The sequence below is a fragment of the Mycteria americana genome, chromosome 6 (assembly GCF_035582795.1).
Source record: "Mycteria americana isolate JAX WOST 10 ecotype Jacksonville Zoo and Gardens chromosome 6, USCA_MyAme_1.0, whole genome shotgun sequence".
NCBI lineage: Eukaryota > Metazoa > Chordata > Aves > Ciconiiformes > Ciconiidae > Mycteria > Mycteria americana.
Genome location: NC_134370.1, coordinates 48,467,036 through 48,494,234, shown reverse-complemented (window position 1 = coordinate 48,494,234; position 27,199 = coordinate 48,467,036). Strand labels below are relative to the sequence as shown.

At 53.8% G+C, this 27,199-nt stretch overlaps 2 protein-coding genes across 4 annotated transcripts; both read right to left on the bottom strand.

Moving 5' to 3' along the window:
• Nucleotides 1-457: 457 nt before the first annotated feature.
• On the bottom strand, nucleotides 458-9,483 carry LOC142411552 (zona pellucida sperm-binding protein 3-like). 2 transcript variants are annotated; one of them, XM_075505612.1, is made up of 9 exons: nucleotides 8,183-9,483; nucleotides 2,410-2,528; nucleotides 2,225-2,328; nucleotides 1,811-1,988; nucleotides 1,615-1,735; nucleotides 1,421-1,512; nucleotides 1,206-1,351; nucleotides 810-929; nucleotides 458-589 (listed from the first exon to the last, which is right to left on the bottom strand). In XM_075505612.1, the coding sequence occupies exons 1-9, from the start codon at nucleotides 8,306-8,308 to the stop codon at nucleotides 459-461; spliced, it is 1,137 nt and encodes a 378-aa protein (XP_075361727.1). In that variant the 5' UTR covers nucleotides 8,309-9,483; the 3' UTR covers nucleotide 458. The 2 variants fall into 2 exon arrangements, with proteins under 2 accessions (XP_075361727.1, XP_075361728.1); XM_075505613.1 differs by lacking the exon at nucleotides 8,183-9,483 and adding an exon at nucleotides 3,358-4,653.
• A 140-nt stretch (nucleotides 9,484-9,623) lies between these two features.
• Nucleotides 9,624-21,235, bottom strand: CD276 (CD276 molecule). Of its 2 annotated transcripts, none has more exons than XM_075505614.1 (8): nucleotides 21,103-21,235; nucleotides 18,348-18,495; nucleotides 16,573-16,923; nucleotides 15,880-16,176; nucleotides 14,320-14,460; nucleotides 12,591-12,632; nucleotides 12,092-12,127; nucleotides 9,624-10,756 (listed from the first exon to the last, which is right to left on the bottom strand). In XM_075505614.1, exons 2-8 carry the CDS (start codon nucleotides 18,394-18,396, stop codon nucleotides 10,734-10,736), a joined length of 939 nt encoding a protein of 312 aa, XP_075361729.1. In that variant the 5' UTR covers nucleotides 18,397-18,495; nucleotides 21,103-21,235; the 3' UTR covers nucleotides 9,624-10,733. The 2 variants fall into 2 exon arrangements, with proteins under 2 accessions (XP_075361729.1, XP_075361730.1); XM_075505615.1 differs by having other exon boundaries at nucleotides 18,348-18,490; nucleotides 21,103-21,227.
• Nucleotides 21,236-27,199: the final 5,964 nt, after the last annotated feature.

Here is a 27,199-nt window from a genome sequence, read left to right as displayed (position 1 = left end):
TCAGGAATCCATTTGGCATCTATTAGCAGCATCAATTCTTCCCTTGTTTGCCTGAAAATAGGAGCCATACCTTGTTTGCAGCCAGTATTTAGGATTCCTTGCTGTCAGGCACAGCATTGCATGCCAAGCATACAACATACAGGGAGCCTCAAGAGCAGTGCTGGACATTTGGAAAATCCTCCTGCAGAGAGGCACCTTCCATCTCCAAGTGCTATTGTTTGGGAGATGCTTTCAGGCAGCAACAGCTCTCCATGTCTTTGGTCCCACCATTGGTTCATTGGTGGCTTCCCAAGAGCTTGTGTAAGCTTCCCAAGAGCTTACCTGAACAGTAGTGCCTGAGCACAGCCTCAACTTGCACCCCATCAGAGCAGACCTGAGCAAAGGTTGACTGCTGTCCCTCCTCCCCGTGAGGACACAAGGGAAGGACAGAAACATTTCTCTTTATTAGGGTCAGGGAGTTACAATGACACTCCAGGAGGGCAGCTACCTTTTCTGCATGCAAGAAACAGTCCAAGAGCAGTTAAGCTCAGCACAGTGGCTGCCGTGAGCATGGCAACTTGGACCAGCATAGGAAGTCCTTCAGCAGCACCTGGAAGAGACAAGAGCCACTTACTACACATTTAATGGCTTTCCACCATCTGTCAGTGGATGAACTTGCAGGCAGCTTTGGGAAAAAGTCCCCCAAACTGTCTTTTGGCAATTATGCTAGAAAGTCTCTGTCCAGGTGTGAAATCATGGTGAATCACTAGATCAACTTGAAGCCACCTTCAACTGAGACCTGAAGACACAGTCAGACAAAAAACACATACCATGTGGGGTCTTCCCTGCTGGTGCAAGACCTCCTGAGGAACTCCATAATCCCTGACCTGGATCAAGGATTAATAATGGTCCAACTGAGACTTCAGCCTCTGCTGCCCTTGAGGACCCACCTAAGAAGAGATGAACATGAATGAGTTCACAGAGGAGGCAATTTCTGCTTAGTCTGGATTTCAGGGTTTACAGAAAGGTGGACCCTGCAAGAGGAGGTTTCCAGTAGTTTTAAATATAAGGACAGACACAGTTACAATGCCCAAGGACATTGGAGAAGAGCTAGGTTTGTCCTTAAGATGAGATGCATTTGCTAAAGATCTTCCAGCATCTTGGCCATCCCAACCTGGAGGGTCACCCTGCCTTGCGGGGGGTATATTTTGGACAGAAAGCCCTACCTTGCTTGGAAGAGATGTCTCTCTTCAAGCGCCTTCCTGGCCATCTGGCCAGAGGGTTAATTCTCCAGGAGTATCCTCCATACAATGGACAGTTGCCAGTTTCACAGCAGCTGCAGATGTCTCCAGTACCCTCCACTGGAGCCCAACTGAAACAGAATTACCTGTAAGCCCTCTTGTCCAGGCTGGTCCCCTCCCTACATGCACCAGCTACTCACAGGCTGCTGGCTTTGTTGAAGGAACAGGCCTTGTTCAATGGATTTGGGGCTTGGTCAGCTGGGGAGACCTTCAGGTGGCAGGTGATGTAGATCTGGAAGGGAAATTAAACCAACATCCAAGGTTAAGTTTATTCATGCAGAACAGCACAGCTTCTGAACATGCTGCGGGAGGTGGGGTGGGCACCACATCTCACCAAGTTTCTGTCATCTCCTGCAAACTTGAACGCATCAACCATGAACTGCAGCGTTTCCTGCCTCAGCCTTGGAGAGATGAAGGCTGAAGTGGTGTCATCTGATCTCCCATCCACCAAGCACCTGGACAAGGGTCAGAAGTCAGGGACATCCCAGCCAGCTACAGCAGTACCACCTAGAGAGCACTGCACCTCTTACCCACTGAGGTCAATCAAGGCGTATCGGGGAGAGGAGTTCCTGTCTGGACTCAGAGTAGCAACACAGTCATCCACAAAGAGCCTTAGAGGTATGTGGTCCCCAGAAGCAACATCAGCCTGGAGGTGCAGGCTTTCCCCCAGCTGGAAGCCATTGGAGAGTCTTTCAGTGCTCCAGTCATCTGGAAGGCATATTCGAGGCTACAGGTCACTTCGGAGAAATGCACGTTGTCCTCCCTTGCACATAGCTCCTCTTTACCAAGGAGCATACACACACACCTTCCCACCCCCCTCCCCCGATACTCCTGCAAGATTTATTTTAGCCCTGATTATAGCTCCATTTGGCCTCTCAGCATGTGGCCAAGAGCTGGCAGGAGCATGAACCTGAGGGAAACTAGGCTGCCAGGTCTGCACCCACCATTCATGAGGCGCAGGGAGAACATCAGCCTCTCCTCCGCTGACAGGGTGGAGCGGAAGGGAGCCCAGGTGGGCCGGATGGCATTGCTGCTCACGTTGCTCTTCCTAAATGGAAGAGATGCACATTAACAAAGATGCCACCACCACCTCAGGTCCATAGGAGCAGACACAGTCACATTTGCTTACCTAGGATAGTGACACTCAATAGGAACCACAGCCACATTAGTCCTTACAATGATCAGGTTGCCAGGAGGAGTAGGTTTGTAGGACAAATTTGTTTTGTAGATCAAGGAGTCTGCGGTCATCTGGAAGGGACATTTGGGAGAGCTGATAAGTCAGTAAAACAAAACAGTCAAACAGAAGCTCAGCACCATCCGATAGCACAGTCAGTGCTGGGTAGGACACAGGTTCATCAGCTGTAAAGGCAGAGGCTGTCCTCCACGTTCCCAATCCAGTGCATATAGGATGCCATGAAGCTTGTATTGGCATCCCAGCACAGGAGAACAAGGGTGCTAGCCCTGCAGGAGGTCAGTCTTAATGTCTTTGGCACTCCAGCATGTACCCACATCAGGTGGGCAGGGGCTGTAGGACAGTAGGTCTGCAAACCTCATCCCCCAGGTGAACTGGGGCACACCAACTCCAGGCAGCCTCTCCGTCTCCTGCTGAGGAGGTCAGCAAACCCCTTTCCCTACTTTCGCAGCAACAGCCACTACAGTTTCAAGTTATGCCCAGTTCTCCCATATACTCAGGCATCCAGTTGCATCTGAGTCATAAAACCACTAGAAGCCTTGTTTGCTGTTGAGCGTGCACCTCATCTAGGGCTCAAGGATGGTACCCATACTCCAAAAGCTAGCTCTGCTATGGTCACACCACCCCTCACTGGAGAGCTGCTGCAACCAGATGAGCCCCTCCTCACCCCAAGCCCTGACATCACCTTTACCAGGTCATTTCTAGGACTGAGATCTTTGCCAAGATGAATTAGGCAGCATGACAGCACATTGCACTTTAGCAGTTAATCTGTCCACAGTAATTCCCATTTACCCACCCAGTGCTGGTCAAAGCCCAGAGAAGGTCCATTACCTACACAGCATCCCCAGGGATGGAGCAGCCCCTCACCCTGGTGTCCCACCTCACCTGCAAGGTGCTGCCACATTCATGCAGCCCAGCCACAAAGGTCACCGTGCTCTCAGCCGCACTCTGGGCCACAGGCAGGCAGGCAGCCGAGCCCAGGGTCAAGTCCACAGCCCTGACCAGGCGCCCCGTGCCAAAGAGGTCCCTGTGCACTGTGACCACCATCTGCGCCTCCTGGCACTGCACAGCCACAGGGTGCAGTGGGGCAGCAGCCTGGAGCTGGGAGACATCTACCCATGCCCAGGGGGAGGGCTGGGAGAAGGAAGGCACATGGGGCCGGCTCCAAGAGGAGTCCCCCCAGACCCTCAAGACCCCTTGAGGGAAACCCCAGGGGCTGTAAGATGCTGCTTCGGCCAGCACCCAGCAGAACAGAGCTACACCCAGGCTGCCTCCTGACCCCATCCTGACCCCAGCAAAATCAGCTCATAGAGAAGATGCTGCTCAAGACCCTTTTATACCAGCACTCCCAGCAGCCCCAGCCCAGATGGGGTACATGTGGGGGCTGCAGGTATGGCTCCCACCCAGCTAGGGGCTGCCCAGGGCAATGGGATCCAGCTGGGACCATCCCTCCCTCTCAGGGCATGGAGGGTGATTTCCCTGGATCTGCACCTGGGAATTACCCTGGGACGGTTTGTCCCTTGTCTCTCTGTCTTGCCTGTTTGCGGTGGCATCAGCTGTTGCCACCTTGGTGGCCAACTGGCCACAAGCCCTCTGCTCTTGTCCCTTGTACCTGTGCCTGTGTCCTTCTTGCTATGTGAGATGGAGCCAATTTTGGCCACCAACATGGCAAGGGCTTGGTCAGGCTCCCACAAGCATTTCTCCCCTGGTCTCCCCCACATCATCAGCATCAGCAATTCCCCAAAACCCAGGTCCTAGAGTACCACTCGAGGTGGCACGTTCAGAAATGGAGAGGACTTTAACTGCAAAATCCACCTGCTCTCTGGCCCACGTGTGTTGGCAATCTGTCCGTGCTCGATTTCATGGGTATCTGCACTGGGTAATTGTAGATCAAGTAATGAAGGCATCATAACCGGCTTATTTGCATAGAAAGCAGAGGTACAAAAGCCAATCTTCCCATAACAGCAGCTGATAAGTGAATGGCAGGCATAATCAAGAGATTAATTGGCCTTCGTGTGTTAATTATGCTAATTGGCACAGCTGCTCATGTGTACAGTACGAGGACTAATGGCTCTACATTGCCAAGCTGGATGAAGAGGTTGGGGGTCACTCAAAGCTGCTTGCCATGGTGGCAGAGCCCAGTGAGCAGGGTCCCCTCGACACGGGGGTGATGCCCTGCACATACCTACTCTTCAACGGTACAGCCGAACAAGCTGGGAGGGTTTTTTTAGCCTAAATGGTTGTATTCATGGTGTGTTTCTAATGGTGCTTTACATGGGTGCCCAGGGAAATGGGGTTTTCTGGCCGAAGCATCTTCCTCCTGGTCTGCTAGGATCTGCAGGATGAGTTTGGGGTGGGGTGACCTGCACCATTTGCTTTTAGGGGAGACCACAGCAATGAGCTGGATGAGCAAAGCTCCCACTAAGACCAAGGGGGTGCACCCAAATTCCTGGTGGGATCCCCTTCCCTTGCTGGCCCATGTATTAGGTATTCACTGTTGTCTCCCCAAAGCATGAATAATGCCACACACACGCACACCATCCTTTTCTGGCATGATCTCCGTGTCCCAGCCTTGCCCCTGATATTTTTATGAGTGATGAATAAATGATACAACAAGAAAAACCTCTCCAGCAGCTCAAGCCCTCTTTATTAATTCAGCAAGCAGTGGGTCATCTCCAAACCCAGCTCATCCCCGTGCTAGGTTAGTGTCTTTTACCCCGCAAGCTGGGTTTGCCCGGGGGGGGATCCTGCAGCCGAAGGTATCCAGGAGGATGGGAGGTGATACTCATGGTGCCCACGGCCCCATCACCCGCTTGGCAGCAGGACACAGCACTGAAGGTCCACGGGTTGATTCACCCAACCTCCTGCAAACCATCTCAATGAGGAACCAGGTCTATGTGGCTGGGTGCCCCACACACCTTTGCTCCTGCTCCAAAGAGAGAGGTGCAGCTCACCTAGAAACCCAAGGAGCCACGTACAGCCCAAATCCTGTCTCTCGCACTAACACAGCCCAAAGTTTTTCTGCTGAAAGGTGTGTTTCTCACACCTTGCAATAGCTCCAGCCAAAGGCTGGCAGGTTAAAGCACTGGGAGTGGGATGCTGCAAAATAAATTCAGGCATCTGGGATGAAACAGGGATGGGAGATTCACTGCCCTTAAAAGTTCCCCAACCTGTTGGGTGGGGAACAGCTTTTATTCTCATTTGGGTGCAAAAAAGATCAATAGGCAGCAAAAAAAAACCCCACATCCACCACCTCCCGGCTCTCACGCCTCAGCAAGTGCTGCATCCATCACTGTAATCCGCATTTAGTAGCTCTGAAGGAATAGCCCTTTCCGTCTGCAAAATCCTCCGACTATAGATTTCCTCTGTCAATGAAGGACACTGGGGGCCATCTCCTTTTTGCCGGAGTGATCTGTCCTTTCCTGGGCTAACAGGAGCTCAGGGTCATTACTGAGCCCCTGCTAGCAGGGGAAGGCCAACGGTTGCATACGCCCCACCCATGCTCCTTGGAAAGCCTTCAGTTGAGTAGGACAAGTCCTACGGTGGAAGTCTTTCATCCATGCTGTAGGAAGCAATATCGCATCCTCCCGTTGGCATGGGTCTCCTCCTGAATTTTTCATTTTTTATACACAACTTCACCACCTGAGATGAGAAAAATAATTTCTCTGTCGGGCATGGAAAAGAACTGCACTGTCAGCACTTTTTCTCTAGATGGCTCATCTGTTTATTTCACTTTTTTCACTGGAGTGTTAAATACCGTATTAATAGGGGAACTGAATACTTCTGTGGCACTGTTTAAGCAACATCTCCTTACCTGAGACACCACATGCTTCTCTAAGGCTCATTAAGCAACACCAACCTCTCTTCGCTGGTCCCCGACAAAATGATGCTATCACTGAGCCTGCAGCACAGCGGCTAAGATCCCGCTTGCAAAAGCATTGCCGGGGGGTAATGATGAGTAATGATGAGTAAATGACATTGACTGTGAGTAATGATGGTAAAATGACATTGAAATGCCACCCGATCGTAAAATTACATTGAAAAGTCACCCCAATTCCCTCGTCCCCACACCACGTGTCAGCTGCGCATCCCAAAGAGAAACGAACCCTGCTTGGCTAACGCAGGAGAAGAGGGGAATTGGAGTTTGAAAATGATATTGCTCATTAATTTTCCTGGCTGGAGACAACTTCTTAATGCCAGGTAGAGTTTTTTTAAACAATATCACTGTTTCGTTTCAAATCTCTCTTAAACGATTTCTGAGTCACCACGATAAATACTCCCTGCACTTTCTCTCTGCTTCAGATCCCTTATAACTGCTGATGGATAAATTGCTTGAGTTACCCAGGATAAATCATGCAGGATAGCCAAATCTGTAATTAAAATGTCTCTCAGTCTTTCTGTTAACTCTGACTTAGCGGGACCAGATGCATTGCGGCTGCAGGGAATAACCCACTTGGGACTGGGCTCCAAAAAATGGGTCATGGGAGGGAGAAACTGGCTCTGAAAGTGCCAACTCCACACAGTTCCCTAGGGAATACCAAGTCACTTTTCATCCCCCATCAAAAGGATTTGATATTGATACCAGGATCGATAGCACAAGTGGAGAGTTTTTCAAGGACTCTTTTTTGCCAAAAAGGAGCTTTTGAGCGTGCCAGCGCTTTGCATTGGCTCTGACTTGCCCATGGAAAACAAACTGCCTGAGCAGAGCTGGCATGGAGCTGTGTGGTTTCTCCATCCCAGTTGTTGCACTGGGAGGAAACAAAAGGGAAATGAAATAAAACCTAGTTGTACACAACAAAACCTGGATTTTTAGACCAATTTAAATCTTTTTTGGATGTTGCTTCCCAGGAAAAGCTATGAGCAGAGGTAGAAAGTGATTTTTAAAATTCCCTCTCCCTAAGACAACCTCCCCGCCCAGGCTCACAGCCCTGGCCTCGGGGCTTTGCTCCTTGCCTTCATAAGCAGAGTGGCAGGAAGATCCAGCCCTGGGGCTGTTTCTGAGCACTGCTTTCCCCAGGAAAGTCAGATATTATGTTTGCAGCAGCCTTAAAATCAGAAAGCAGCTCAGCCAGGTTGCTTTGAGCTTTCCAGCTGAATTGGGGTCTGGCCTGGCAATTTTGAGGCCAAGAATTGGGTATTTCAGGGCAGCGTAGGAGCTGGATCCTGCTCATCCTGATGAAAGGCACATCACACCACAGAAACACGCCCATGTAGAAAATGGTGCTTCTTGCAAATCCTTCATCTCTGGAAAACAAAGCTAGCCCACGCCAGAGGCACCCTTGGGTGCCAGGCAGCTCTCGGGTTCGACGCACCTCGCAGGGTTTCCAGAGCACCCCTGCTGCCTGCAGGGACACCGCCCCATCTGTGAACCAGGGCAGGACAAGGGGACAACAAGGACAGACAGCAACGCTGCTCCCCAGAACACCACGGGGGCATCATCCCATCCCATCCCATCCCATCCCATCCCATCCCATCCCATCCCATCCCATCCCCCATCATCCAGCCCACATTGTCCTCGGGGGGAGGCAGCAACAAAGCTCAGCATCTCTATCTTCCCCTCCCTTCATAATTAGGTCAATAGGAGAAGCAGGAGCCCTTTATTTATTATTGATGGGCAGAATCAAGCTGCCATCGATCGGTGCTGGGGAGAGACTCACCCCGGCGCTTTCTGAAATAACCTGCCAAATTAGATTTTTTTGTTGTTTCTTACCCATTGGGGGTGTTTGGATGAACTCACAGCCTCGCCTGCTCCCAGGAGGGATGACAGCAAACACGAGCAAGCTCCGGCAGCTGAGCTGCTGCCAGGTCTCAGCACCGGGCCCTTCACGCTCTGCATCCCTGTTAAATCCCACTTTCCCAGCTGCCAGGTTCGCCGTTATCCAGGATTGGGTGGAGGAGGATGTTGGGACTTTGGGGGAATGGAAAAAAATGTGCAGCATCACGTATGCGGCATCATGGCCGGCCAGCCTCATCTCTGCCTGGGTCTCATCCACGGCACCCATAAAACGATGTGTTGGATTAAGGAGACCTTGAAGAAGAGGATGGATGGTTTCCTCTCCCAAAAAGACCCATCACCTGGACATCCCCAAAAGCAGGATGGCACGTGGGGACAAGGGGGACAACTAAGCTCCTCCTGGGCTGCTTTATCCCATGCCAAAGCACAGCGCATTGTCCTAGGGACAGTGGTGAGCAGCTCAGCCCTGAGCAGGAGCTCACAGTTTGGGACAGCTCATAAGCCTGAGCCACCTAAGCAAAATTTTCCCTGGGCTGCCACAGCTTAATCCTGATTTTCTTCCTCACCACCCTCAAGATCTCCCTTCCCTGCATGGCCCAAGCTGCATTTTGCCAAAAAACCCCTCAAATCTGCCCAAAGAAATGCCCCAGAAAGCTCCCAGCTGGAGGAGACACCCCTGAGGATGCTAGCAGCATCTCAGGACCTTTAAAGATGTCCTGGACCTGGGGACAACTCATCCCGCTGCCTGACAAGCAGCTGGGGGTGGTTAATGGCTTCATTCCCCCAGCTCAGCGTCTGGGTGCTAAATAATATTAATAGTACCTCCTGGCACCTCGTTAAAAATTGCGCTGGCACTTAATTCAGGCTGTAGCTCAAAACCCCTAAATGAAATCACCATCCATCCCCTTCCTAATCCGAGTTTGATACCAGCACGCTTTCCCTTGTCTCGCTTTTAGAAATATTTTTCTATTGAAATGCAGAGCCTGGCTTCACACCCAGGGAAGGACAGCTAAAAATAATCCTCTGCAGGTTGATTTAGGAAGGTCCCTTCCCCACCAGCCCCCATCAGATCCCGCTTGCATCCCATCACTGGGATTAACCAGCCTGAATTTCAGAGCTATCTCAGATGGATGACAATGTCCCTTTGGGATTTTGCTCTTCATTCTGCTGCTGGAGGTATTAAAATAAGGAGGAGGGATGAGGGCAGGCACCTATCCATCACTGGAGTGGTTTTCTCCCCACACCAGGTGATGGATGAGGGCAGCACAGTGCAAGGTGCTGCGGCAGCAGCAGGGGAATCGAGGGTCAGATGGGGCTAGGCTCAAAGGGGGACATAAAGGTTTCACTCTGTGAATGTCAATATTTAAACTAATTACGGCCAAAACTGCATCCCAGAGACCACGACAAGCCCAGAAAGCATTGTCCAAAACAACCCTCGAATTTATTTGTCAAGGCACAAAAATCCCCTTCAGCTTCTGGATTTTAAATAACGACGAAAACCAGCAGAAGAGGCATCGAGGAACACAGTGGGGACTTCTCCACCCACCGGAGCAGGCCTAGGGACATGCCACCTTGTTCACCCTGGCAGCTTGGGTGCCCCCATGCACCCTGCAGGTACCCAGCAGCGGAGGGAGGACCCCCAGGACACGCAGGGGGGCAAAGACCCCCCTGATCTCACGGGAAACATGAAGGCTCGACCCCATGCACTAGTCAGGTTCGTCCCCACAACTGCTTTAGCCCCCAAAGCATCTGCTTTGTCACCGCAGGGAGGCCAGGGGGGCTTCACCTGGCCAGCAGGTCCCCCCCAAGCCCTGCCTTTCACTCCCCCTCAAAAAACCCCTCAGGTTAATGCGAGGCAGGGGATAACCACCCCGATGGGACTTTGCATTTAAGGCAAAAATAAAAGTCCAGCAGGAACCACAGTGGTACAACATGAAAAAATAATCGTTCCCATACATCCCCAGAGCGGTGAATCCACTGGGGCTGAGAGCACCAACTCTGTGCCCCCGTGCCTGGGGGTCCTGCAGGTCCCATCCATCTTCCCAGAGCCTCTGGGGCTCCATCAGCCACTCCCAGGGACCTCGCTGAGCCCATCACCCCTCTCAAGGCCTCTAGGCTTAGAAGGGGCACCAAAATTTGCCCTGGAAGGCACCTGGAAGGCAGCTGGCTTGGCTGCGGCCACACAGGAGTGGGCACAGAGGGCACCGGGGGGAACGGTCAACCCCAGCTGCTCTCAGTCCCACCTGGGGATGGACAGACGGACAAGGAGGAGCCTCCTCCCCACACACACCGTCCCCAGGAAGGATGCAGCAGTCTTTGGGGCTTGCCAGGGATAAAGAGATGCAGCGTCTCTCCAGCCCCAGGGTGCCCCAAAGACGTGGCTGGGGTGGGAGGAGGGTGACGGGGCACGGGATGAGGGGTGGCAGCAGGTCCATGCCCTCCCCAGGGGACCCAGAGCTCATCCCCGCTGGGGACATCGCAGCTGGTCCAGGGCACAGGGCGCTGCTTGGGGGTGTCCCCGCTCCCGTCAATCAATTTCTTGCTCGTTATCTGGGGGGAAAAATAGAAGAAACAAAAATTGTCAAAGACATTAAAAAAGAATAATAATCCACAGGTCCAAATTAATGAGTTAATTTGGTCACCGGCAGCTCCTGGCTCTCCCTGCCCTGGAAAATTGGGATCACCCAGCAATCCTCCCTGCTCCCAGGGCTGATGCCAGCCCTGGGCAAATATGACCAGGCACATGTAGGTATGTTTTTATCCCTCCATCCATATTCCTGGCTAGAAATACCTGCTCAGCCAGCAAACCCTGGGAGATGTTATTATTCAAGCTTTGTTTCTGCTGAAAAGGTGGTTGAGGAGCAAGTGGAGGATGTCTCACACACGGGGTTAAGCAAAGAGGCTGCATCAGGGATGAAAAGCTGAGGGGCTGGGAAGCTGAGCACTGTCTGCAGTGGTTTGCAAGGGGGAGATAAGGGCAGAGAGGAGGAAAAAAAAAAAAAAAAGAGGAAAAGCAGAGCCAGTTGATGCTTCGCTAAAGGTGTGGAGGGGAAGGCAGAAAAGGCTTTTACAAACCTATCGGGGTGGGGGGAAAAATGGCATTAGAGAAAAAACAGGGCTGTTAATAAAAGAGGAAGGGAGGGTTAAATTAGCAGCAATTCACCAGCAGCAGAGGCCAAGCCTCTGCCTTTAATAAGAAAGGAAATAAATTAAAAGATCAAGATCCTGGGAGGAGGATGAGTTGGTGAAGAGTGGGGCTGACCAGGCATGGAAAGTGCTGGAGCCCAACAGCGGGCTGGGATGGGCGACAGGCTGTTGGCAGCACTGAGCCAGGAGGCTGGGAGAAGATAATGAAAGGCAGAAACAGGAGCTAGGACTCCAATTTTCATGAATTCCAGCACCAGGGATGAGCTTCATCCCTCCCTCTCCACAAGGCGAGAATGGACCCCAGCAATTCCCCTGCTCTTAGCAAACCCATGGCAATGCTTAAAAAAGACCCAAATTCCTTGCAACAACCCTGGTTGTTTGCAGGAGGCTTTTCTCAGCCTCAAGCTGCCCAAGAAAAGGAAGGATAAGAAGAAGTGCCACATTGAAGCTGCCAGCCACATCGCTCCATCACTGCTGGGAGATATGAGTGTTGGCCAGAGCAAGCGCAGCCCAAATTGGAGTGGAAATGGGTGATGGGAAATAATTGATCTGTGAAAATTTGATTGAAAACTGACAAAAAAAAAAGAAAAAAAAAAAAGGAAAAAGAAAAAACCAACCAATGATGGATGATGGAGATGCAATAGATGCTTTACACTTAGATCTGAGCATCATCTTCAGTGTGCTTAGCAAGAAACCTTCCTCACGAGCCAGCCTGCGGTCCTAGGCAAACACACTCACCGTCTTTGCTCTCTGCGCTCTTCAGCGGCTGCAGGGCTGCAAAAAGCAAAACAGCACGTGGTCAGACTCCATCGTGTGGGACGGGGGGGCTTGCAAGGGAATGCCTCCCCAGAGGAAACAGCTAAGAGCCCTATTTTGGGGAACCCATCCCAATAATTGCACCCACCAATTCCCATTGCAAACCAACCCCTGGTCCCTAAATCTCCCCTGCAGTGAAGGAGCCAGCATCCCAAGCGGCCTTGCTCCTGCACCAGCAGATAAAGGCAATCACTAGGCATATAATTAACCTGTTTGATGACAGCAGAGCACCACAAGTGCTTTTTTATTAAGAGATAGGGTGGCTTATCAGGGAGCTGCCAGCCTGATGGGGTGTGTCAAAGAGCGGGCTGAGCACTGATGGAGGGTGCAAAGCATGCCGGGGTGTTTCCTTGCATAGGGGACAGTGGCACGAGCACACGCTATAATGGACTCACATATATAATAAGAATCATGCACCCACCTGTCTTGGGTTCTTCCCCCTCCTCGTCCTGCTCCTCCGTCCCTGCAAAAGAGCAAGCTGGAGCATGTGAAGTATCTGCTGGGCTTCACCCCAGTGCCCACCCTGAACCCCGCTTTCCCAGGCAGCCAGGTTTGGAGGCTGTCCCTTGGATTGCCACTGTCCCCGGCTGCTCGGAGCCACCCACGATCACCGTATATCCTGGGCTCTGCTTGGGACCAGGCACCGCCAAGCTGCTGGTGATGCTCAGGGAGGAGTGACTGGTACCCACCTGCATCTAGCACCCCCTCCAGCACCCCGCGGGGGCTACTTACCCCAGCACAAGGCTGTGCCAGGGTGGCACATCCCCTACAAGCAAAGCAAAAAAAGCCACAGCTCCGGGCGATACAGCACAGCCGCTCTCCTCCCTATTTATAGCACAGCCACCATCTGGAGCAGCACTCGGCGAGGGACTTAGTGGGGAGATCACAGATACCCCCCGACGCCTCCAGGACACCTCATTGACACCAAGGGATGAGCATCCCCTTCTCCGCCTGGCTGCCAGGTTGTCACCCTGTCTGGGAGCCCAGGAGCTTTGCATCCAATGTATAGGGCCTGCTGCAATGCTGTTCCTGGCCAAAAAGACCAGCAAAAATTGCTGCTCCTGCCTCCTGTGGCTGCCAGGCTCACGGGCAGGTTCCCTGCCCAGTTTCTGGCCAAGAGCCACAGCAAAAGGTTACTGCTAAGGGCGTGCAGCCATCAGTGCAAAACATCACGGGCTGGGAGCTGTGTCTTGATGCTAAAGAACTGAGGTCAGCTGGCCCAGGGCCACAGCTGAGCGTCACGGCACTGCAAATCCCTTGGCCGAGGAGAAAATACTCTGTTACAGAGGGGGAAAAAAAAATATTTTTATATATTTTTTAATATATATCTCCTGCAGTTGATTCCCTGGGATCTGCTGGGGAAAAACCCCTCGGTCCCCACCGTTGGGGACACCTGACAGCCAGGCATCGTGGTGGCATCGGCACCAACGTCCTCCCCGGCAGAGAGAGGAGCAGCGAAGCGGGAGTCCCCAGGGAGGGAGTCTGCGGGTCCCAGCCCCACAACATCATGCTGGCAGGGAAAGGCTTTGGCAGAGCGAGTGCGTCGGGAGTCAGCGAGAGAAAACAAATGGGGAACGCCAGCAAAGCCGCTTCTGCAACCATTTTCAGAGCACAGCAGCTTTTTTAAAGCAACAAAGCCCCCCTTTCTGTGCAAACACCTCTTCATAATTAAGAAAAAAAAAAAAAAAAACAACCAGGAGACAGATGCAGAAAACAAGAGCACGGAGCATCTCTCTCACGCTATTTCCGCATGTCAAAGCGCTTGGCATTTCCATGGTGGCAAATGCTAGAGGCACATTCTCAGAGGAGATGCTCCACGCATGCCCAGGTATGGGTACCAGACATGCAGAGGATACTCAGAGCAGGAAGGTAAAAGGGGGAGACACTCGGTGGGAGGAAAACCAGGTGTATGTTTGAAACAGCCACCTGGAGCAATGCATGCAGCCAGCACAGGCTCTCTGGTATGGATTTGCTGGTGCCCACCAACCCCAGCAGCTCCGAGCATCCCTTCATCCTTTAAAAGATGCCACCACCAAGGCAAAGCCGTGCAAGTTAAGATTTGCCCTGGCTCCCCCAATCCACCACCCTCTATCCATCCATTACCCCCTGCAAACCCCATCCCTTTTTGGGGGGGGTACCCGCCACATTACCTGCATTTTCCTCCTCTTCCTCGCAGCTCTGGCGGATTTTCTTCTGGCACACGTACGCCAGGACGGCAAGCAGCCCCACAACACAGATGGCAAGTCCCACCGTCACCCAGAGAGCCACAGCAGGGAAGGCGAGGTGTTGGCCTTACAGGGGGCAAGAAGAGAAATACTGCCACACTGAGCACTGCCGCCCGACCCGGGGGATGCGTGCCCGGTATTCGGGACCCCACGGTAGCAGGGGCACATTCCCATGGACGGAGTCGGTGGCACAAGGGGTGGCTTTTGAAGTAAAACCATCAGTGCCTCTAATTATGGCCTCCCCCAGCAGTTCTTGATCCAGCCGGGGAAGCATCAGGTTGAGTCACTCCCTAAAATATTTCGAAGAATCACAGAATCGTATAGGTTGGAAAAGACCTTTAAGATCTTCGAGTCCAACCATAAACCTAACACTGCCAAGACCACCACTACACCATGTCCATAAGCACCTCATCCAAACATCTTTGAAATACTTCCAGGGATGTATACTGGGACGTATGGATGGATGGATGGATGGATGGATGGATGGATACAGGGATGATACTTTGTTAACCTTTAAATAATTGCACTAATAAATTAAAATGGCAGGCTGACCCTTCACTTGCTAAGAAGCTCAAGAGAAGCATTAGATGATGTTGCACCCACTCCCTTTCCCCTCTCATCTCACGCCATGGGGCCAGGAAGGATAGGTACACCTTCCCCAGGGTCTGGGATGGACTGGCAGGGACCACCAGGGCTTGGGGGATATCTCCTGGAGTGCTGGGAATCTGATTTTTCCCCGTAACATTGCTCTGTCTTCAAATAAAGTCTTATCCCAAACCCTGACCCTCCACAGATGTCACCCCAAGGCTGACCATTTGCTTGTGCGCTTGGGAGCCCACACAAAAGCCACCCCTCTGTCCCCAGCCAGCAGCATCCATGCAAATTTTTCTGCAAGAGTTTGGTGCATCCAGCCAAAAAGTTTATGCTCCACCAGGGACCCACCTTTCCAATCCAGTAAGTGCCGTACCAAGGGTAACTGAACACTAATTAATGCTACCAGGGAGCGCACAAGGTTATAAAGAGCTCCAGGAAGGCAGCAGGAGGAGCTCAAAGTGAAGCCATGAGGCTGAATGCGCTTGATGAACTCCTCCAGCCTGTATTTATTTCTGAAGTAGGATTGTTGCAGCTGGGATGGAGAACCCCAAATTGAGAGCATCCCATCGCCACGTGCTAAGAAGACAACTACCGTGCCCTGTGCTGGCTTTCTGGGGTGGTTTAGACTTGGACAGGGCAACTAGCAAAGCTAGAGACTAAGAACTGGGGACGTTGGTTCTAGCTGGGATGCTGGTGTGGGGTGACTGGGGAGGACAGCACAGCCTCAAGTCACCCTTGTAGGTCCATGGGGAGAGAGGTAGAGTGGGGATACGGGGTAGCAACCACCAGGGTGGCTCTGGGCCACAATAGGGATCCTGGTGCCACCACGGTCCACTTCTTGAGACAGCGCCCATCCCTTCCTTCCCCCAGTTTTGGCCCTTGCTAGCTCACCTGTGATGGTGACAGAGGCTTGGGTCTCCTGCTGCAGCACCGGGTTTCGCACCAGGCAGGAGTAGGTGCTGCTGGGCTCCACCAGCACCTGGAGGATGCTGTGCACATCAAAGAGACCTTCCTCATTGGCCACCTGGGACGTGGTGACATTTTCCGTGATGTTGTTGCCCTGGCTGTCCTGCCAGAGGACACTGGCCTCAGGGTAGCCGCGGGAAGCATGGCAAGTCACGGCCGCCAGATCTCCTGGCTTCAAGTCCTTGTTGGGCTCCAGGTTCATATTGGGCTTGGAGTAGGGAGCTGCAACAGAGAGGACAGCTGGCATGAGGCGATGGAGAAGACCAAAGGATCAGGATCTGGAGCAACCCAATGAGGTTGGGCAAGCCCCAGGACAGACTCTTCCAGCTGATAACACCAACCAGCTGAAGCCTCCCCAGCTTTGGTTCATTTATGGCCATGCTTCCAGGTGGCCTCTCAACTGAGAGCCTCTCCATCATGGCAGGGAAGGGACCACACCCCCCTCCAGCAATATTGTGGGGAGATGCAGCTGGTCATTCTCTAACAGAGAGCTGAATTCCTGGGGAGACCACTGCAAGGGTGGAGAGAGAAAGAGGCTCCACAAAGGACCAAACCATGATGGATAACCCTTCTCTTTGGGGGATACATGCAATGGCACCCCGACTCTCCATCTCTCACCTGCCACCTGCAACGTCACAGCCGCACTGCTGTAGTCCTGAACCCGGACGAAGCAGGTGAAGCTGCCCTCATCTGAGATCTCCACGCGCCGGAGGAGCAGTGACACGTTGCCCTGGGCCAGCTGGTCGTAGAAGAGGGCCGTACGGTTGGCATAGCCCCTGCCCTGGTCTGCCAGCTGGTCCCGGCCACTGGAAAAGCTGTGGACCAAGCGCTTGGTGTCCGTCAGCTGCCAGATGAGGCTCAGGTCGTCGAGGCTGAAGTTGGCCTCAGGGGAGAAGGAGCAGCACAGGGTGGCATCTCGGCCAAAAAGAGCCACCACGGGCTCATCTGGGACCTGGATCTCCATGGCACCTGAGGGAAGGTGGTGAGGGCAAAAGCACATGGTGGTGAGACTCTGCAGAAGCACCTCCTTAATTCTCCATCCAGATAACATCTAAGCAATCAAGGGATGCCCACAGGACGGACCTGAGGGCAGGTGGCATCTCAGGACCCTCCCCTGCACCAACCCAGCCAAGCCCACTCTGCTGGCAGGGAGACAGCAGGGATCCAGCGCCAAAGCTGGAACACCGCTGCCCTCAGCTGCCAACTGCAGCCACGGGCACCCAAACCTGCAACCCCCCGGGACACGCAGCCCGGTTTCTCCCCATGGGGAGAGGAGGTCAGTGGGTGACGATGGCCGGGACACAGTCCCACGTCCCCAGGACAAGCCAGCTCCGGGCAGCACCGTGGCCAGGCTAGCAGGCACTAGATGGCACCAGTGCTCCAGCGCCAACCAGCACACCACACTGCGATGCCAACAGCATCCCAGTGCCACGGTGCGATGCCAACCACCTCACCAAGCCACGGTGCAATGCGAACCCTGCCATTGCGTCAGGGCGTGATGCCAATCATGCCAGGGCTGCCGGACTGTCTGCGCTCGGAGCTGGTCTGGGGGTCCCTGTTGGCAGCGAGCAGCGACATCACCCAAAGCACACCCAGGGCACCATCAGCACTTCATTCACCAATTCCCCCCAACCCCAAAACGGGGAAGAAAAGGGGAAAAAATCTCGCCTCAGACCAAGGATTTGCTGTATATTCCAACCTCAACACCATTGCAGAACACAGCAAAGCTGTTACCTGCAGCAAATACCTCCCTGGGGACAAGGGCAGCAACGAGACATTAAATTTTAAGCAAGAGCCCAAGCAGGGAGGATGAGGAGCTGTGGGATGGAGGAGACCTGCCAGGAGCCACAGACGGGCAGACAGGCAGGAGAAGAGCGCTCAGGCAGCCTGCCTGGCTCTTGGCAGACTCGAGAGTGTCACATCTCCCTCTGACTAATAATAAATGCCAATGGGTTTTAGGAACATTACCCAGCCTGGCTGGAACTGCTGCTGGCTGCTGAGCATTCCGAAAGGATTCAGTCCCGACATCTGTCCCAGATTGAGGTGCTGCAACCTGGGGGACTAGGAGCTGTAGCACATGGGGACAGACCCAGGTAAGTAAGAAACCTTCAGGATTTGGTCCTCCCACGGCTTTGTCGTTCAACTGTAGCACGCAGGAGGTGGTGTCCCCTGCTACAAGGGGACTGCCACATGCACCAGAAGCCATCACACTCACAGGATGATGCCCTGGGCAGCTGGAGGACCACAAAACCAGAAGAAACACCTGGGTGCTGCCAGCAGGAACTACAGGTCAAAGGCAGCTTTGTCGGGATTAATGTGGCATTCGGGACATCTCCTTTGGGGTGGTGACATGCAGACCACGCCAATCCCAAACCCTCTCCAGCCTCACTCACCTGCCAGGCTGAGCACCAGTGCTCCTAGGGCAAGCAGCGGGCAGAACATTCTTGGCACGAGCAAAGCCTGGGTAAGAAAGCAGAAGCGAGCACAGCCCCAGGTGTCCTTCTCACAGGGAGTCTTTTCTCTCGTGACAAGCACCCTGAGCTGGCGAAAAATAGAAGAAAATACTGAGATGGTTCTGGGGACCAGGGTCAGAGAGCAAGAGAGGGCAAGAGACCAGCATCGGGCAGGGGAACCCATGCCAGCCGTCCTCTCTGGCTGCCACGTGGCAACCAGAGCACCCACCTCGTTGTAAAACGCCGGAGGGCGTTTGCCTCCCACCTGGCACTGGCCAAGGGACCAGTGCATCCCCTGCATCAGGGAGCTGATGGACCCAGAGGCAGCTCTTGTGCCGGAGGCGCTGGCCGGTGCCCAGGGAAAGCCACGTGAGCCTCTTCCCCTCCTCACTGCTTCTCCTCCCCTTTTGTTTCTCTTTCCCAGCTTTTCCCCGCAGCATTGGGCTGTTACATCCCTGTCCTCCAAGAGGAGGCAACTCACTCCCTGTGTCCAAAATGGCTAAAAACCAAACATAAGAGGTTTGCAGATTCCTGGCTCCACTGGCGGCTTGAGGGCTGGGAGGTTCATGCCTGCTCATGGCAGGGAAGTCTCCCGCATGAGACTGCCCCGAAAAATGGGGAATAAAACCAGAGCATCTCAGAGCTGGATGTGGGGAGAGGTGAGGGCAAACTGCCTGGCACTGCTGGCTACCGTGGCTCGCTTCCCGAGCATCCCTCCTCGGCCATGCCAAGAGCTCGCCAGGCCCCTCGTGACCCACGTTCCTCCCTCATAGCATAAATGAGCCCCAGATAGTGCAGCCAGCATCACCACTGCCATGTCTCATCTCTGTCCCAGCACATCCCAGAGCCCCACTGCTCCACCCAGAGCCTTTAGCACCAACGGTTTTCAGTGCAATAGCCCTATTTGCAATAAATCGGTGTCACAGCACCAGTTTCCCAGGGTGTAGCAGGACCAACTTCAGCCATCGGTGCCTTCCTCCTTAAACCCCCTTTAATCAGGGAAATGGCAGCCCTGAAGCTTTGCTCAGCTCAGCTCCCATGGGGAGGAAACCGAGGCGGGGGGGGGGGGGGGGGGGGACTGAGGCACAGGGAGGGGGAAAACTGAGGCACAGCTCTGCCCCAAGCACGCTGGGGGAGTATGTCCTCTCCTTCCCTCCCAAGCACGAGGCTGCTCTGGGGAAAACAAATTATCCAGCTTTTTTTTCTTAAACCACATCCCCGACTCTTGCCTTTTCCCAAGTGGACGAGCCCACAGCCAGCCCCATGTCAAACCCCAGGCAGCCAGGAGGGAGGGAGCCACGGCGAGAGAGGGTAACAGGGGATCACTCAGCTGCCTGGGCAAGGGAAACCATGACTCATCTCCCTCACGCTCGCCCTTGGAGCTCCTTCCTTTTCCTGGTGATGCTAAAATAAATTATATTTTACAGGTTTTGTGACCTACAAGTCCTGATGGACCATCTCGGAGGTGTCACAGGAAGGGGACACCCAAGTCCCCAACCCTCCTTCTGCAGTTGGGATTCTTTCAGTGGGTGTCTCGCCTTTCCGTGACTTAGTTTCCCAACGCTGCAGTGTGAGCCCAGCCAAAGCATGGCTTCTGCCCCGGACCTGAGCTTTCATCACAAGTCAGGATATAACAAACCCCACGAATGCGTTCCTTGGAAGAGGGACGCCCCCACGCACAGCAAGCCAGCATGGCTGAACCCTCCAGAAACCCAAGGGAAAACTAAATCCTCTGTTGCAGTGGGACCCCGGGGACCATACATCACCCGTTCCCCATTTAATATTTACTATCAGGCAGCCAAAACACTGCTTTTTTATAATACCCAGATTCTCAGCTGCCAAATTATCACCCTGAGATGGGTGGAGGTGTAAAGAAAACATCTGCTGGTCCAGAGAGAAGTCCTCACCCACTGGTCCGGGTCAGTCCCCACTTTGCTCCTCTCCTGCCCAGAATTTCTGGCAGACAAGAGCCCAGCTCTGCTCTAGACTATTTTTAGTCCCTGCTTCACCTCTCAGTGCGCAGCAGAAGCTCCCTGCTTGCAAAGTGGGACCCTGCGGGGATGGGGAGCACGGCAAAGGAGGGGTGGAAAGATGGGGTGCAACCTCCAAATCTCAGGCAGGGATTTCGGGTGTGACATTCGGCGGTAGAAAGGAAGGGATGGGTTATCCTTTCCACATCCCGAGGAAAATGGGAACAATCACTTCCTCTCGGAGCTCGGGTTTTTGTCCCACGCATGGGGTGGGTTTTAGCTCTATACATTAAATACGGAATTTTACATCGGATGGATTTATAGGCATCCGGGGATGCTGCCTTCCCTGCATCCGCACGGGAAACGGTGGGGACACCGCCTGCCCCCCGAGAACTCCCCGCACCCCCCAGCAGCAAGAGGAGGGGACCCCCGACACCCCCCTCCCAACACCCACCCGGGCTCCCCGAGACCCGGCTCTGCCCGGCTGCTTCATGCCGCGCCGGTGGGGCACGGCTCGGAGGGAGCCCCATTCATTTCGCCCTCCCGGAACAACGCCCGGGCTTCCGAGCCCCGTCCCGCGGGACGGAAAACGGGAGCGGCGGCTCCTCCCGCCGGGCGCTGCAGCGCGGCGCCGCTCCCCGGCTGGCACCCCCTGAGAGCCCCGGGCCCCGCTCCCCGCCACGTCCCCAGCGCCAGGCCGGGCCGGGCCGGGCGCGGGCACTTACCGGGAAGGCGGCGCGGGACGGGCGGGAGCGCGCGCTCCGCCGCGGGCGGGCCGGTCCCGGGGCGGCGGCCCCGGCCCTGATTGGCTGCGGCCGCTTCCTGCCGGGGTCCCACCGCTGCCGGCGGAGGAGGAGGAGGCGGAGGCGGAGGCGGGGCCGCGGCCGCGCCGGGGTCGGCCCGGGGTGCTGCGGGGGCGGCGGGTATTGGGGTGCACGGGGCCGGGGGGGCTGGGGAGCACCGAGCCAGGGATATTGGGGTGCACGGGGCCAGGGGGTTGGGGTGCACCGAGGCAGGGGATTGGAGTGCATGGGGCTGAGGGATTGGGGAGCGCCGAGACAGGGGATTGAGGTGCATAGGCTGGGGATTGGGATGCACAGGGCTGGGGGCGTCGGGTGCACCGAGGCAGGAGCATTGGGGTGCATGGGGCCAAGGGACTGGGAAGCACGAGCCAGAGGGTTGGGGTGCCCAGGGCTGGGAGAGTGGGGAGCACCGAGGCAGGGGGGATTGGGGTGCACAGAGCTGGGAGATTGGGGAGCATCGAGGCAGGGGGGTTGGGGTGCACAGAGCTGGGGGATTGGGGAGCATGGGGCTGGGAAATTGGGGAGCACCGAGCCAGGGGATTGAGGTGCATGGAGCCAGAGGGTTGGGATGCATGGAGCTGAGGGATTGGGGTGCACAGAGCTGGGGGGTTGCGGAGCACTGAGCCAGGGGGATTATGGTGCACAGAGCTGGGGGGTTGGGGAGCATGGGGCTGGGGGACTGGGGTGCACAGACTCAGGGGCTGGGGAGCACTGAGCCAGGGGGATTGGCGTGCGCAGAGCTGGGGGACCAGGGTGCACACAGCCCACGGGGCTCAGGTGTACAAAGCCAGGGTGTGAAGCCCTCAAAGCTGGGAGATGCAGACACGCAGACCCAGGGGATTGGGGTGCACGGAGCCAGGGATTTTGGAGACCTCAAAGCAGGGAGACTGGGTGCACAGAGCCAGGGGATTGGAGCACTCGTACCTGGGGGCCTTGGGGTGCACAGAGCTGGGGCTTTGGAGCCCTCAAATTCAGAGGACTGGGGTGCATGGAGCCAGGCTGTGGCAAGGCAGGAGGGCTGAGCCACCTCCTCCAGGGAGAACAAATGGCAGCTGGAGTTTCCCCTGCGGAGATGTAGGCCACTTCCTGGGGAAAAACCTGGCTAATAAGTTACCCACACCAACTGTAGGTAATAAGTTACCCACAGGCACCAGCAACCCCACACCGTGCTCGGTGGAAGATGCTTCTGGGGGCTGGAGGGGGACACCCCCAAATAGTTGGGAGCTGCAGTGCTGGAACGGGACGCCCACGAGGGTCCCCCATCTAGAAGAGCAGGACTTCAGATGCACAAGGCATCCGGGCAGCCTTCATCCTGCATCAACCACGCAAAGGGACTGCAGCTTCCTTGGAAAATCCATCTTGCAGTCTTTTGAAGTTTGCTTTTCTGGGGGTGCAGCCTGGCTGGGCCCCAGGGGGACACCGCCATCGCTCCTGCAACCCATCGGGTTGCTTTTGGCCAGGGCAGGGCTGAGGCGCTGAGCTTCCTCCCACGCTCCTGCACACAATGTCTCCTTTTATACAGCCTCGGGCAGGCAGGCACACACCCAGCACAGCTCGCTGACATGCACAAGGGAATGCATCAGGATTGAGACCGAGGAAGGGAGCATGGCAGGAAAGCAGGAAGAGGAAGAGGAATAGCAGGGCACTGGGAAGGAGCTGGGCTCTTTGGAAGGGTGATTTTTCAGCAGCACACACAACAGATGTTTCCCTAAAGGAAGCAGCTTCTTGTTTTTAACTTGCTTTTCATAGAGGGCCCCTTGACACCAGCAGCTCTTGCCATGTCCCTGAGGCTCCAGTGGCTGCAGTCCATGCCCCAGAGCCAGGTGCCCATGTGGGAGGTTTGGGTCTTTCATTGCTCCAGAGCAAAGGAAGCTCCTCACCCTTTTGATTACAGAGGAAAGCTGGAACAACCAAACCTGGAGAGCTTGAAATTAAAAGGCAAATAAAAATAACCTGAAACATGCTATATTTAAAACCATTTGATTTTTTTTTTTCCCTCGTGCAGGCAAGGAAGGATTTTGCAGCAACAGAGCTGGTAATAAGGCTGCACATCTTGACCCAGGCACCATGAGTGATAGCAGCAAGAACGAGAAAGGATGAAGCCAATATACTTCAAAAGTCTGCAACTAAATCAGGAGCCCTGTGCTCCATTCGCAGATGTGCCCCGCAAATCAAGAGCGTTTCTCTTTCCATGCCTAGCCTGGCGTGGGTAGTGCTGGATGTGCAGAGTGGCTGTGTGATCCCAGCTCATGCTGGCTCTGGCTGAGGAGCTCCTGCAGACCAGACATGAGTCATGTCAACCTTGTTGGCACATTGTTCCCATCCTTTTTTGGGGGCTGATGGAAAAGATCCAACCATTAGCCCCCAACGCTGCAGCAGGGAGACAGGAGTGGGTTGCAGGGACCTTCTGAATGACAGGATTCCCTCTCCCAGGAGCAATGGGTCCATAGGCATCTCCAGCATCAAAGCTCAGCAACCCAAAAATGCAGGTGGAGCCGAAAGGTTTCACAAAGACTGGCCCCCTAAAAAAAAAAAAAAGACACAAACTTCTAGCACTGCCCAGGGCAGGGCTTCACAGCATCATGGCTTCGTCACTTTGTCCCTTCTCCCAACAGTTCACATAAAAACAGCATTGCGGCTTTGATATCTTAACTGCAAATGCAACTCCACTCCTGTTAGGCTTTGAAGATACAAAGTGAGCATCTGAGTGCCAGGAGCTTTCTTAGTGTTAAACACAAACACACAAAAAAAGTAGAAACTAAGGAGCTTGGAAACAAAGGCAGATTTTTCAACATCAAAACTAGCTAAAAATTAAAAATCCATGGTGCTTCCAAGCCTGCTCATAATTAACAATGAAAGGGCTTCTGGGGAGGAATTTAAATAGTAGATGTTCTCCATCCCAAATGATTATTTTTGACTAATTTTCCTTCCTCAAACCCTGCAGTACCCAAGGCATGTGCATAAGAAATGTGCATAATAATGAAGCTGACAAAAAAAAAATACAGAAAGGCAAAGAAAAGGGCTGCAATTTGCAAGTTTAATTTCATGCTCAGCCAGAATTTGATCAAAGAGATGAAGGATAACCAGAGAGGATGGATGGAGGTGCCAAGGGCAAATCCAGAGCCTCCTGACAAGGTGTCCACAGCATGCAGGTCAGCTCCGTGCATCCCAGGGAGGCTTGCATGGCTGGTTCTCCTTCCCATCAACATCATGGAAATACTGCACAGCACCAGCAGTTTCCAGCTGCTAAAGATGTAGAAATCAAATATGTGATGCCCAGGATGATCTCCTGCATTTCCTTCCAGCACAGGGCATCTGGCACACATCATCATCATGATCAATTCAGTACAAGGCAGGGGGTTGGAGGGTAAATCCCACCTTGGCTACGTGCAGATTTCCATTCCCCAAAAGCTGTCAAGTTCATCCATTTTGGAGCACTTGGGAACCAAACATCAGCTGGATCCACGTGATGGTAACTGTGTTACCTCTATGGATGAGCGGCTGCAGCTACTGCACTACAGAATCCTTGGACATACAGAAAATGGCTCTGGTTCCTCTCGCTGCAGCCTCAAATGAGCACAAGGAACAGCACAGTGGCAAAAAGCAAAGGACGTGGAGGAGCAGGAATGAGGTTTTGAGGTTGCTTTGAACCAAGAGGCAGAGCAGCGAGCCAGTCTCAGGAGCAGACACACCCCATGACGCTAACCAGGAGCTCCCGAACCTTTTTTTGATGAGGCTGTATCTGGATAACCTCAGTCCTGCTCACTTGGGAGGAACGGAGCCGAAGCACTTCGGATGTGGCCGTCCCAAGATGCAGGGTCAGGGCTGGGGATGGTGAGTGACTCGCCACTGGCTAAGTACAGATATTTTAGGTCTGCATGTGTGGCAGGAGGCTGCTTTGAGAGAACTCAGTGTTTTTGCAGCACCCAAAGGTCATTCACAAGAAAGCCCAGCAATGGACTCCAGGTAGACAACCACCCCAGTGGTATGCTAGCAAAAATGGGATGAGTTCCCAGATGTGGGTGCATGTCTGTCCAAGCCCTGAACCTGCACCTGGTGTAGCACCCAGGTACATACCAGCCCTTCCCCAGCACAGACCCAGCAGGTCCCCACCACCAGGAGATGCTCAAAATGGGGGCTCAGAGCCTTCATCTGTCCAGTTCAGACCAGCTACCACAAATGGTTCCCCCCTAAATTCCGGTGTGCTTTATCTGTCCTAAAATCCAGATGGGACCCAGAATGGCAATAGCTGAAAGTGCTAGAGGTCTGGTTTGCCAGAGCTGGTGCTTCCACAACTGCAGATGAACCAATCTTACTGACTTATTTGAAAAGCTAAGAATTTATTGGGATCAGCACCCCAAATTCACACCAGGGAGCCCCAGTGTAAGGGGGACCATGCACTAGGGAGCAGGGAAGAGGCCAGAACTGCAACAACATTTAATTAGCTTTGCCCAAACTGTTGTGAAATTACCCCGAGGGGTCTGCAAGGGGTAACGAGGGAGGGTGGGCACAGGGTTACTCCGCAACATGGGGGTTTGCACCCCCTGGAATATGCTTACAAAAGCCCATGTCAGGAGAGCCCTGCCAACACTTATGCGTGCCAAGGGCACTTATTTTCACCCAGGGGCTCTCAGGAGCAGGAAGGTAAAGTTGTCTTGTTTGCAGAGGCTTTTCTGCAGCCTGCCTTGGAGCAGACACTGCAGGATGAAAAGGCTCCTTTTTGTTTCAGCTGCATAGCCTTTGAGGCACACAGGGATGAGGAGCGAGCTCTCAGGCTGAGCTGTGCACCAGGCCCTTAGAGAGGACTTGCCCTCCCCCAGGCATGGAAAATGAGGCTTTTTTCCCTCCCCCTTCATTTCCACATCCCTCCCAGGCATCCCCCAGTCCTTCCACCCAGCCTTGCAGCCATCAGCATCTACAGCATGAAGCACCTTTCCTGCAGCCACCACCGCTGCTCTCCAGCAACCCCACTGGACTGTAAGTGCAAAGGGAGGCTAGGACACATCATCACCAAACAGCTAGCAAGGACAGTATGAAAAAGGAAAAAAGTATTTTTCCCCAAATCTGAGAATTGCTCCCCCAAAGGCATCACCAGAGCCTTCATCTGTCCTCACATCATCCTCTGCTGTCCCAGAGCCACCCTCACTGCAGGACAGCCAAGGCCTGTCCCCCAGTCTTCCTCTAGCTGGGCTGTGGGTGCCAGCCTGGAAGGGAGCAGGCAAGAGCATTGCACCTGCAAAACATGAGGTCAGAGAAATGCCCCAAGTCCAGCACCAGCAGCTTTGCAAAATACATCTCCCTGTCCTGCAAGTGATTGGGACCACCAGACAGCCCAGCCCAGGTCCTGCCATATGTTCTCTTTAATATAGGCTGAGCCAGAGGTGGGAGCAGAAATGGGGGGCTGCAGACTCCACCCTGACATGGAGTGAAGGTCCCATAGCACTGGCAGCTCCCTCCCACATTTCGCATCACAGAGGCAGGAGGAATTTCACAGTAGGGATGTCTCAAAGGTCACATCCATGCATTTCCCTCTCCTACCTGATGGATCCTTCCTTTAACCCACACAGCTTTCATTGCTTTCTGATGACAGCAACCAGATGCAGCTTTCCAAACACTGCCACATGGCCACCTCCTACCTGCTTGCCATCATCCCTAGCAAGCACAATGTGCTGGTTTTGGCTGGGATAGAGTTAGTTTTCTTTATAGTAGCTAGTATGGGGCTATGTTTTGGATTTGTGCTGAAAACAGTGTTGATAACACAGTGATGCTTTAGTTGTTGCTAAGTAATGTTTATACTAGTCAAGGACTTTTCAGCTTCCTATGCTCTGCCAGGCACACAAGAAGTTGGGAGGGGACACAGCCAAGACAGTTGATCCAAACTGGCCACAGGGCTATTCCATACCATATGATGTCATGCTCAGTATATAAAGCTGGGGAAGAAGGAGGAAGGGGGGGACATTCAGAGTGATGGCATTTGTCTTCCCAAGTAACCATTACACATGATGGAGCCCTGCTTTCC